Below are 13,365 nucleotides of genomic sequence, written 5' to 3'. Positions count from 1 at the left end.
GGCAGGAGGGCCGCATGGAGACACAGTCACAGCGTAGCGGAGGGCAGGAGGGCCGCATGGAGACACGGTCACAGCGTAGCGGAGGGCAGGAGGGCAGCATGGAGACACAGTCACAGCGTACCGGAGGGCAGGAGGGCTGCATGGAGACACGGTCACAGCGTAGCGGAGGGCAGGAGGGCCGCATGGAGACACAGTCACTGCGTAGCGGGGGGCAGGAGGGCCGCATGGAGACACAGTCACAGCGTAGCGGAGGGCAGAAGGGCCGCATGGAGACACAGTCACTGCGTAGCGGAGGGCAGGAGGGCAGCATGGAGACACGGTCACAGCGTAGCGGAGGGCAGAAGGGCTGCATGGGGACACAGCATACACTAGAGATGTGTGGTTCGCTTTTGCTGAGAATCTAAGTCTCCCGGACTTTGGGGTTCCACTTCGAATTGAGTCCCGTCTGAGATCACTGTTAGAACAGAGTCCCAGCTCGGGTCTTCTCGCAAAGTTCGGAACTAGAATCTAAAAACCGGATCTGGCTTGTTTTGAATTGTATTTATGCCCGATGCATCCCGCTACATGCCGGCGTTGGTAACCAGCACCGCAAATGACCGCTCTCCCGGTAAGATCAGCCCTTTGCGATGGAGGGACTTCCGGGTTGATGACCCAACAGCCCTTCCTTCTTCGCACGTGCCGCAGGGGGTGCTGGGAGGGATCCCTCTCACAGCACTCTCCTGGTAGAAGCCCATAGGCTTCTATGGGAAAGGCCATCAGGACGATGGCGTTACCCACCGCAATTAGGTGCATCTCATTCCAGGGTTTGGTGCATATTGGGGGTGTGATAGCGCATTTCTCAGCTTGCTGCATCCCGACCCTTAGAATCATAATCGCACTCTCACCAGATGTCAGACTGGTAACCCCTAGTGCAGTAATCAACTTAACATTAATGTATCTGAAACAATGACACAAACAGCAATGCGGCATTTACAATGATCAGCGTTTTTATGTAAATAGCATAAAAGATCAGCTACTGGGGGCGGTAAGAAAGAACGGACAGTAGACAAGTGGCTAAAATGACTTACGCCACACCACTATCCTCCGCCATACTCGCTGGGCCTATTGCCCTTCTCAACGGCAAGTAAATTAGGGTCTCCACATCTCCTACCAATATGCGCAAAAGCCCGGCCAGTAAGCCAGTGCTGCTGACCCCAGTAAGGTAAAATCAGCCTACCCAGTGTATTGAAGAGGTGTTGGGCTGTAATGAGAGAAGGCAGGATGGGGAGATAGGGAAGGAATATGTGTGGGCACTCCTATGTAACATGGAGAGGGAGGGTGGGTGTCACGCCTGGATGTATATAGGCTATAATTGCTGGATAGGGTAGGGTAGCAGGTGAGTGGAAACGGGAAGACTATATATACATCCTCTTCATACGTCTCTCCCAGGTGTTGGCGAGACCTCCCCCAGGGCGCGGAGTCTAGTCCACTCGATGGTATTCACCAATGACCCCTCCAAGCTGGATGTGGGTTTCGCTGCACCAAGTGAACAGGCCGCGGCCCCTGAGGCAGGTACCTGGAGAAAACACAGAGATAGATATGGGAGGACTGTATAAGCACTGATGGGCAAGGATGATGCTCCAAAGACTGATATGTGAGCTGCACTGGTAATCAGCACCTGGTATGGGATACTGAATAGCGATGGTAATCAAGACTTGGTATGAGACGCTGAGTGACGATGGTAATCGATAGTTAGTATGAGAAGCAGAGTGACGATGGTAATCGATAGTTGGTATGAGATGCTGAGTGGCGATGGTAGCCAGCACTTGATATGAAACACTGGGAATCGATGCCTAGCCAGCACTTGGTATGAAACACTGGGGATCGATGCCTAGCCAGCACTTGGTAAGAAACACTGGGGATCGATGCCTAGCCAGCACTTGGTATGAACACTGGGAATCGAACCCTAGCTAGCACTTGGTATGAAATACTGGGAATCAATGGTAGTCAGCACTTGGTATAAGACACTGAGAACCGATGTTAGTCAGCGATTGCAATGAAAAGCTGAACAGCGGTGGTAGTCAGCGCTTGGAATGAAACACTGAGAATCGATGGTAGTCAGCACTTGATATGAAACACTGGGAATCCATGGTAGTCAGCACTTGGTATGAAACACTGGGAATCGATGGTAGTGAGCACTTGGTATGAAACACTGGGAATCGATGGTAGTGAGCACTTGGTATGAAACACTGAACATCGGTGGTAGTCAGCGCTTGGTATGAATAGCTGAACAGTGGTGGTAGTCAGCACTTGGAATGAATAGCTGAACAGCGGTGGTAGTCAGCACTTGGAATGAATAGCTGAACAGCGGTGGTAGTTAGCACTTGGTATGAATAGCTGAACAGCGGTGGTAGTCAGCACTTGGAATGAATAGCTGAACAGCGGTGGTAGTCAGCACTTGGAATGAATAGCTGGACAGCGGTGGTAGTCAGCACTTGGAATGAATAGCTGAACAGTGGTGGTAGTCAGCACTTGGTATGAATAGCTGCATAGCGGTGGTAGTCAGCACTTGGTATGAATAGCTGAACAGCGGTGGTAGTCAGCACTTGGAATGAATAGCTGAACAGTGGTGGTAGTCAGCGCTTGGTATGAATAGCTGAACAGTGGTGGTAGTCAGCACTTGGAATGAATAGCTGAACAGCGGTGGTAGTCAGCACTTGGAATGAATAGCTGAACAGCGGTGGTAGTCAGCACTTGGAATGAATAGCTGGACAGCGGTGGTAGTCAGCACTTGGTATGAATAGCTGAACAGTGGTGGTAGTCAGCACTTGGTATGAATAGCTGAACAGCGGTGGTAGTCAGCACTTGGAATGAATAGCTGAACAGCGGTGGTTGTCACGAGGAGGGCTCACTGGGAAGTAACACTGCGGAGCCTGAGCCGCAGTGACAGTAGAAACCACTATAGGAGCGAAGTTGTACAGGCAGCTTACTGCTGCAGGAATACCCCTTGGTAGCTGGTCATTGGCCAGAGACATCATCTGACCAACCGCAGAACTACCATAGGAGGATACTGATCAGATGACATGAACCAACATGGCGACGCCCAGGATTGCACCTGCAGCAACCACATGAAAGCTCTAGCAGTCCCTGGGCAGAATACTCAGCCACTATCTGTCTCCATGGCTGACGTCCGGACGCTTAGGAGCCCGAAGACGCCATCGCTGGAAGTGAGTTACAGCCGATCCCAGGCTGCATCCTGACAGTGGGTGGTGCTTGTTATGTGAGGAATGGAGGGAGGATGAGAAGGTACTGTAGGGTTACTGTTAGGGATGACATCTGAGAATGGAGTTTGATGAATGGGGAAAGGAGTTCCCCATATTATTATCACTGAGCCTGATTCAGGGTGAAAATGCTAATGTAGCAGGAGGCATCTGGTGTAAATCGCAGCCTGCTGACAGCATCGCAGATCCGAATGCTGCATCCTACGATGGTCCCCCGAGAGCCCACCATATAGGTAAGAAGAGATTCAAGCACGGGGTATACATGGGATTGTAAAAATAGAATAAAAAAAACATAGGGCACCCAAGTGACAAAGGGCCATATTCAATTTGGTGTGAAAACCCGTTATCGGCGATACTTTTTCGCAGATGACGTCATTTTCACATTTTTCACTCATCCCCGTATTCAATTTCCCCGAATTTTTTCGCCGGTGCGGAGAGTCAGAGGTTCGAACCCAGAGATAAAGTATCACCTATGATAGGTGGCGAGAACAAGTGCAGAATTGGGGTTTGGGGGTGCAGACTTCCAAAAATCACCGTGCACCCCTGGGACAGTGCCCCAAAGTTATTCTGTGTCAAAAAAAAATTAAAAAAGGACCACAGGACACCCCAAAAAAGGTACTTTCATTTTGGGGGCAAAAAAAAAAGTTGGGGGACAAACTTCTAAACTAGCGAAATAGACTCAGGGGGGTTCCCCAAGTATGCAGCAGGAGCTTTTTTGATTGCAGGTGGATGCGACAGGTGGATTTTTCATGATTTTTAAAGCTTCATATTAGCCACTTTACAATATGCTAGTACCCATTATCATGTACCCCAAATTTGATGGGACCACTTATCTTTTCCAAGAAAAGTTGCTAAATGCTATTCTTCACCACTTTCCCAAAGACGATATATACCACCTATTGAGACCGTTTAAAGACCCCACATCCCTTTAGTAGGGAAATTCGGGGGTACCCATAGTGAACCCCCATGTCAGAGCATCTTTTGGGGGGTGTCAGGCTGATTTCCCCAAAAATGACAGAACTTTTCGCCGATTTCTTTTTCGCCGGGTCCCATTTTCGCTGAAATTAAATTGAATACGGGGAACAGCGGTGACGAGCGCGATACTTTATCGCTGGCAAAACCTCCGATGACAGCGAAAAGTCCGGCAACAGACTTTTCACTCCAAGTTGAATCTGCCCCAAGGACCCCTTATTTGTATTCCCACTATGTATGTCAGCACCAATACTAATACACAGACAACATTTTAAAGAACAAATTTCAAGGGGCAACTTTTTTGTAATTTGCTGTGGGCACCATCAACCCTAGTTGGGCCTCGGGCAGTGACAACACCCCATCTGAGAGTAGCTCTGCCTAATGTGAGGGGGGAGGTGTATGACCAGAACCACTTTAAGCCCTGTGGGTAATCTAGAAAATAAAATGAAATGCTGACAAGATGCTGTAAATAGACAGATAAGGGGTGAGAGAGGGGGGGACATATTATTTATATACATACAGTATATACAGATAGATCCAATAATTAGGGCAGTGTAGTAATAATAAATGTCAGAGCTGGACTAGCAGAGGAAAGAGACTACACTAGCTGGACTGTGACAGGACTATTTCCCCCTGCAGCTTTGCTGTGTATAATTAATACGCAATGTGAGAGGCCGGACAGGTAATTATATTTCGTTAGCTGTTTTTCATACTGATTCCAGGGAACACAAAACATATACTGTGCACTTATTTCTTATCGTTCCAAAAATAGCCGGCCCAGCAGACCGGTGACTGCGGCGCCAGCTCTCTAATGGAGAGCCATCAGACGCGATATGCAGGGCAAACACTTTAGGGCGGCATGAAACAAAACAATAAGTAATTACGGTATTTTAGACCGGTATGCAGTCGGGAAGCCGGCGGACCTAATCCCGACAGCCGGCTTCCCGACTGTCTTATCCCGGCAAGGGTCTAAAGACAGGTGTCGATATGCTGACGTCTGTCATTAGACATATGCCGGAAGCCCGACGCCCGGCATCTCGATCGAAGGGACGTCGGGCGGCGAGCGCAGATAGCCGCGGGCTTAGGGTTCCCGGGAGGAACTTAGGGTTAGACACCCCCCGGGAGGTTAGGTTTAGGCAGCGGGGAAGGAGGGGTTAGCGTTAGGCACCCTCGAGGGGGATTTAGGGTTAGGAGGCGGGGAAGGGGGGATTAGGGTTAGGCACTGGGAGGGAAGGTTAGGGTTAGGGTTAGGTTCCCCTAAGGGAGGGTTTGGGGTTAGAAATAGGTTAGTAAATACTTACCTTTGACGATCGGGATCTCCTCCTCTGCCAGGATGCCCCTGTCGGGATTCCAACCGCCGGGCATGGGTCCGGCAGTAAATCATACCGATTCCTTTTAGACCATGTCAATTTCAGCATTATTAAGGGCAACACTGTATATATTATGGATGCAACTAATAAGCCGGGTACACATTAGACGATGTGTGTACCTGGCCGACGGGCGACATATCATGCTGTCGTCTGATGCCGCATGATTTGGTGGACGACCGCGCGATATGTCGTTCACCAGCCGCCTCCGCAAGCATGGGGTCGTTCATCAGATTGAGCTGCATGTAGACTCAATCTGTCAATACCATCAACAACCCAGCGGGAGCGTGCAGAGTCGTTCATAGTGGGTACAAACTGGCCGATGTGGACGATCCGCTGTATCCGGCGACATACAGTATAGTCTAGTGTGTACCCACCATTACTTTGTCTCCGGAAAGCCCAGTTTCTGATGCAAGTCTGCAGCACCTTCCTGGGATACTAGAAATCAGCTTGACGACGACTAATTATGTTTGAGCTGGAAGTGGAACATAATGTTCCTGGCTACTATTACTTGGTGAGATGAGCGGTTCGGTTTCGGATTTTCCTGCCACATTCCGATCTCAGGGCCCGATTCAGACCCGCTCGCTAGATGCGTTCGCATGCAACTAGCATATGCAAATCCCGCGATCGCATAGCAAGGCATTAGCACGCCCACTATGACTTGGCGGGCGTTCACGGTGTGTATTTAGACGCCCACTAGCCTGTCTTAAGACGCCCACTTATTCACGTCATCTCCAGGAAGTGCATGCAGCCCATACTTGCCGAATGCAAGCATAGAGGGGGAGGCGTGGCCGGCTATGACGACGTTTTGGGGCGGGGCCAGGGGCGTGTCCGCACGAACACGTCATCGTGGCCCCGCCTCCTCTTCACGATGCCAAAAATAAAGGCATTGTGAAGCGGGGGGCGGAGCCACGATGACGCGATTCAGCGCGAATCGCATCATCGGGCATCCCCGCTGCGGGGGTTTCAAGTAGTTGTGCGGGGGGCAGGCGGCAGCCGGGAGGCTTGCCTGCCTTTCCGGGGGGTCGGGAGCGGCACCCGATATTCGGGAGGCTCCCGACCAAATCGGGAGGGTAGGCAAGCCTGATGCAGCCATCGGTACCATCAGCAGCGAACGCAGCACTTGTGGCTGACCGTACCCTACCGCAAGCACTGCGAGTGCTTCAGTGTGTAATTCAACCAAGTGACGTGCACTATGACGCTGCGTAATAATTATGCACGCCTCTAAAACAGCGTTATGACGCTCAGACAAGTCTGCGTTCGCACCACCACTCCCCCGTTTCCATCGACCAAGCCCTGTTACCACCCACAAACGGCTTATCCTGTCATTCAGTCTAGCGAGCCATCCATGCTTAAGGGGCGATTGCTTGGCGATCGCATTGACTGGTTGCGATGCATTTGCGTGCGCACAATGCAAACATCGGCTGCCTGCGTGCGAACACATACTAGCGAGCGGGTCTGAATCGGGCCCTCAGATGCGGATGGGCATGAATCTGATACGAGCGCTGGGGGTTGGATGGCAGAGGTGAGATGGAAAGGGCACAGCCAGTACAGTAAGAAGAAAGCCACATGGTTAAAAGCATGAGCGTACGTGTTTATGCCGTACGCCTGGCGCAAATCTGGCGCATAGACTACTGGTGTAGGAATGCGATGTGTACGCAGCAGCATGTGACCTAAATATGCTTTTTTGAGCATAAATGATGTGGCAAATGCAGCATCGGGCACATGATGCCGCGTCTGTGTACGCGTCTGTGACTCTATGCAAATACCGCTACAAGCCCTTCCCTGGGGTACAGATGTGCGTCAGCATGTACAAGGACTGAGAGCCTGATTCACTACGGATCACTACTCTGCTTATACGCGCTAATATCAGCGGTGATATGTAAATGTCTGCATATGTAATGTAATCACAGCCTGACATAAGGACGCCCACTTCCCCTTACTCACATCCGTATACTTTGCCAACATAGCGAAACAATCGGTAACATCGGAGCCATACGCATAGGTAAGGCCGGTCAGACCTCAGGCTACGTATGGTATCACCGTGGATAATTCACCACCCACAATCGGCGCTTCCTGTCAGTCACTGCCATGGGTCTGCGTATCCCGATCGCATGCACAGAAAGCAACAGTCAGCCGATTGCGTGCCTATAAGCAACTGCATTCCTTGCTAAATCAGGCCCAGAGGCGCTAACTGTGAGCGTCTTCAGATGCTTTAATACCGCTTGGTGCATTTTTAGATACAATCATCGGTCGCATTATCGAAACTTGCACCCTATGGTAGGCGCAGTTTCTCCGTCTCAGTATGGCCGCCTATGTGAGCGTCTTTATACGGAACCGCTTTCCACGACACACCTCCGACACTCCCATTATCCATCTGAATGTGGCCCCTATGTGAACAATTCTGCGTCACTGTCTGTAAGCACTATCAGCGACATGCCCATAAGACGGAACATCTCTGTGCGTTCGCTAAGTCACTTCCCAGGAACGCCCAATAGATTTTCAGTCCATACGTCTCCTGAATCGCAACTCCCACTGAATACAGAATCCGCAGATGGGCGCAGAACAAAAGAGAAAAAAATCGCTTCACTGTGCCCAACATCACCGATGCGTCAGACTCAGGAACAGGTCCAATTAGGGAAGGCCATCAGAGGGGTGTCCATCGATGGGTCCATCGGTGGGTACCATTGATGGCACAAAAACCATCTATTGTGAACCATTGATGGTTTGCACCCCTCGATGACTACCGCTGCGGTGGGGAACGACGGGCTGTGGGCCAATCAAAAACAGGGACGGGGCTTAGCGGGCACCGGGACTATGCGATGTCCCGTACGGAAAAAAAAGATAGACTTTCACTCATCCATCGATGGCAGAAAACTATTGGCTCTACCATTGATGGTAAAAGTATTCAACATTGGCCATAAACCATCGATGATTTCAAGCATTATGCCAGGTTTATTTAATCTGTGGCAATGAATTCCTGTTTGCATTTTATTTGCTGCTATTCATCAAATTCACTTCTCAAACCCAGATAATAAGGATTTGTGCCATGTAACATCTTATATGGCTCCTGAAGTGTAATTATATAGACTGGATTATTAGAATATTCATTATTATCTATATTAATACAAGGGAGGTGAGGGGCGAGTGGCGTTACAAGCTCCTTATTAGAATGCAGTTACTGGAGATATAAGTGAGACGTTTCTGCGTTTAAGAATTCCAGCACTCGCTGTCCAGATGGTAAATCAGTTCCCGGACATCAGGCTACAAAATATGTTAGAATTCAGGACAAAACTAAAGTGTATTTTGCATAAAAACAAATAATAAAAGACAAATATATAGATCTTAGACACTAGTAACCCAATTACAGTATAAATGGCATTTAGGTCACTGACGCATCTTTTTAATATAAAAGAATTGCAAACTGAGGGCCTGATTCAGAGTGCGATGCAACTGCGTTTTCGTCCGCAAGGAAGCTGCGAAAATATGCAAATGTTAGGTTATCAAAGATCACCTGAGCATAAAGACGTCCACTGCTGCCTTCTCACCTGCGTGGGACGACGCATACCTACGTAAACATCGGTAACGTCAAAGCACATCGGCGACCATCTTACCTTGCAGCAGGTCTGACCTGCCGCAGCCTTGTATGCTCTTCTGACACGCAGAGCTGCGTATCCAATCGCTAATTTATGCACGCTCATGTAACGGCGTTGAAACACCTGCATTTGTGACCACTCCTCATTACCACCCCCAAACTCTGGCAGTCTGACACTCGCTTAGCAGCGCACTTGCGGTGCGGTGCATTCGCAATGGCAAACAATCGCTCGATCTGCGTGAAAATTGCATTAGCGTCCATCTCTGAATCCAGCCCTGAGTGCAGTGTGTACGGGAGACCACTGTAGCTTGGGTGACTGTACCCCTGAATGTGGCACAAAGGATGAGGGGGGAGAAGGTGACTATTCGATTTAGCCGTGAAGAGATTGTTGGACGATTTAGTAATGGCTGTCTCAGCGGAGGGTAGAGAGTAGGAGATTCAGTGTAGAGAGTTGAGAAGCTGGGCAGGGCAACGACGTACAATGGTTTGCTGAGGATGGGGAGATGAGTGCATGTCTGGAGACAAAAGGCAAAGCCGCAATGGAGGGGGGCAGAAAATGTGGCCGAGGAGACAGGTCGGGTGTAGCCGTAAGAGAGGAGGGCGATACATTGTCCTCAGCAATGGGACAGACACCACCTGGGGTGATAGGTGAGTGGAGGGAAAGATGGTGTGCATTTATGGCAAGAGGAGAACTATTGCTCTATGGCGTCAGCTAAGCCTCCAGAGTCAGTGATGAAGTTGTGAGTAAAGAAGGGAGTTGGGAGTGGCAAAAGTAGCCATCTAAGGATTGGGGGATGAGAGTTGGTAGACTAGGTAGATATTAGGGATTTAAAGTAGTTTTGCTTTGCAACAGGGAGGGCATCACAGGAAGGAGACAGGATAATCTGCAGTGGGGGACCTCAGTAACAGGGAGGCCATCACAGGAAGGAGACAGGATAATCTGCAGTGGGGGACCTCAGTAACAGGGAGGCCATCACAGGAAGGAGACAGGATAATCTGTAGTGGGGGACCTCAGTAACAGGGAGGCCATCACAGGAAGGAGACAGGATAATCTGTAGTGGGGGACCTCAGTAACAGGGAGGGCATCACAGGAAGGAGACAGGATAATCTGCAGTGGGGGACCTCAGTAACAAGGAGGGCATCACAGGAAGGAGACAGGATAATCTGCAGTGGGGGACCTCAGTAACAGGGAGGGCATCACAGGAAGGAGACAGGATAATCTGCAGTGGGGGACCTCAGTAACAGGGAGGGCATCACAGGAAGGAGACAGGATAATCTGCAGTGGGGGACCTCAGTAACAGGGAGGCCATCACAGGAAGGAGACAGGATAATCTGCAGTGGGGGAACTCAGTAACAGGGAGGGCATCACAGGAAGGAGACAGGATAATCTGCAGTGGGGGACCTCAGTAACAGGGAGGGCATCACAGGAAGGAGACAGGATAATCTGCAGTGGAGGACCACAGTAACAGGGAGGGTATCACAGGAAGGAGACAGGATAATCTGCAGTGGAGGACCACAGTAACAGGGAGGGCATCACAGGAAGGAGACAGGATAATCTGCAGTGGGGGACCTCAGTAACAGGGAGGGCATCACAGGAAGGAGACAGGATAATCTGCAGTGGGGGACCTCAGTAACAGGGAGGGCATCACAGGAAGGAGACAGGATAATTATGCAGTGGGGGACCTCAGTAACAGGGAGGGCATCACAGGAAGGAGACAGGATAATCTGCAGTGGGGGACCCCAGTAACAGGGAGGGCATCACAGGAAGGAGACAGGATAATCTGTAGTGGGGGACCTCAGTAACAGGGAGGGCATCACAGGAAGGAGACAGGATAATCTGCAGTGGGGGACCTCAGTAACAGGGAGGGCATCACAGGAAGGAGACAGGATAATCTGCAGTGGGGGACCTCAGTAACAGGGAGGGCATCACAGGAAGGAGACAGGATAATCTGCAGTGGAGGACCACAGTAACAGGGAGGGCATCACAGGAAGGAGACAGGATAATCTGCAGTGGGGGGCCTCAGAAACAGGGAGGGCATCACAGGAAGGAGACAGGATAATCTGCAGTGGGGGATCTCAGTAACAGGGAGGGCATCACAGGAAGGAGACAGGATAATATGTAGTGGGGGACCTCAGTAACAGGGAGGGCATCACAGGAAGGAAACAGGATAATCTGCAGTGGGGGACCTCAGTAACAGGGAGGGCATCACAGGAAGGAGACAGGATAATCTGCAGTGGGGGACCTCAGTAACAGGGAGGGCATCACAGGAAGGAGACAGGATAATCTGCAGTGGGGGACCTCAGTAACAGGGAGGGCTTCACAGGAAGGAGACAGGATAATCTGCAGTGGGGAACCTCAGTACTGGAATTAGATTTCCTTGGTTTGCTGGTCAGCGGTACAGGAGCACTTGTGTAGGCGGTGGCTCTGAGGATAGTAAGAGGATTGGGACTGGAGTGTTTAGGTGTTACTTTGCACGTACAGATTTGGGTTCATGGGGGTTGTAGGAGGAGCCACATGCGGTAATATGGGGCCAGTTACTATTGGTGATATCATCTCTTGTTGTCTCAAAACAAACACCAAGTTTTATAATAATCCAGGCCAGAATCAGATTACCATACATCATTATGGTAAAAGGTAACGATGGCAATCGGAGGGTGACTTTATCAGCCTTGCGTGTGCCAAGCTGGACAGTCGTCCTGTCGCTTTGTGTTTCAGCCCAGAGACCAAATCCGCCCATGTGGGCAACTTAACTCCGAGTACAGAAATATCCTTCAGGCTTTTACACCAAACATAAGTAGTTGTTATGGGAAAGAGACACAAACTAACGATTCAAACTATTTGGCGTAAAAGTCTACAAACAGCATTAAAGAACAATTACACAGGGCCTGATTCAAAGTTAGAAGCAAACAAAAACAATGAGCAATTTGCACCTGGGAGACACCATGTTGCACTGCAGATGGGGCGTATGTACAGTAGAATGTTAGAGGCGAGAGGGGGCATGTCCTAGCTTAAAGCTGGCCAGTGTTTGTGGGCTACATGCAACAGCAGCTGGTATTTTCCCAGCGTGCAAAAACAGAATTGCATTTTGTACCCATTGCATTGCAACCAGGGCCCTAACTAGGGTTGTGCCAGCGGTGCAGTCACACAGAGAGCCCAACAGCCCTAGTTTCTGGCTAGCAGGTGCCTGTAACGGGACACTGCCGTCTGGACCCTAGCTGCAGTGCCGCACGGAGCGCCATTTGGACGCTCCAGACATGCAAAAGGCAGCGTGTCCACCCTCCCGCAGTGTCCTCAGGACACTCCCATCAGTGCTGTAGGTCACTGGGCTGGCAGCCCTGCCCCCTCAATGTGACATCATAATGTCAGGGGAGTGGCCAGCACACGGCGCAGTGCCAGCTAGTTATAAGACTGATTGCAACATGGTTAGTCCAAAAGCAAATTTTTTTATTTTTAGTTTTACATTTGCTCAAAACTCCGAAACAGGAACACAGTCGGAATGACAATACCCTGGTGGTTATTATATTATGTGTCTCTCTGTTTTGGCTTCTTGGAAAACATTTCTTGACCCGATGCAATTCAGGCCCCATTAAACCCCTCTAGACACACCAGTGAATAAACTGGATCCGGAACGGAGAAACCTGAGCGCCAGTTGTAGAAGGGAACATCATACCTGGTTGTGCAAGTGCCAGTTTTCAAAATCGTTCTCACTGCACTTCCGTCCAAAAATGGATTTATAGTCCACCTTCACCAGCTGCCACTCTGATAGGAGGCTGAAGTGTCCGAAGACGCTGCAACAAAACACATGCAAGAAACAAAGTTACGCTCTGCACAAATAATTGTACAGGTTGAGTCTCCCATATCCAAATATTCCGAAATACGGAGATAATTTGCACCTTTGATTTTTGATGGTTCAATGTACACAAATTTTGTTTAAAGCACAAAATTATTAAAACTATTGCATAGAATTACCTTCAGGCTTTGTGTATAAAGTGTATATGAAAGATAAATGAATTTCATGTATGTACACAAAGTTTGTTTGAGCCACAAACTTATTGAAAATATTGTATACAATTACCTGCAGGCTGTGTGTATAAGGTGTATATAAAACATAAATGCATTCTGTGTTCAGATTTGGGTCCCATTCCCAAGATATCTCATTATTTTATGCAA

At 49.6% G+C, this 13,365-nt stretch overlaps 1 protein-coding gene across 2 annotated transcripts in view; it reads right to left on the bottom strand.

Annotated features, from left to right (window-relative positions):
• Positions 1-13,365, bottom strand: part of SORCS3 (sortilin related VPS10 domain containing receptor 3) — a 648,995-nt gene that overhangs the window by 186,211 nt on the left and 449,419 nt on the right. For both annotated transcript variants that reach the window (XM_088447257.1, XM_088447258.1), the window contains exon 12: positions 12,866-12,983. In XM_088447257.1, the coding sequence (XP_088303383.1) occupies positions 12,866-12,983 (118 nt within the window). The remainder of the gene's footprint in view (positions 1-12,865; positions 12,984-13,365) is intronic.

The sequence above is a fragment of the Taudactylus pleione genome, unplaced genomic scaffold (genome assembly GCF_031769625.1).
Source record: "Taudactylus pleione unplaced genomic scaffold, aTauple2 ptg000425l, whole genome shotgun sequence".
NCBI lineage: Eukaryota > Metazoa > Chordata > Amphibia > Anura > Myobatrachidae > Taudactylus > Taudactylus pleione.
Note: the sequence above shows the minus strand (reverse complement) of the source record. Positions and strands in the feature narration are given on the sequence as shown.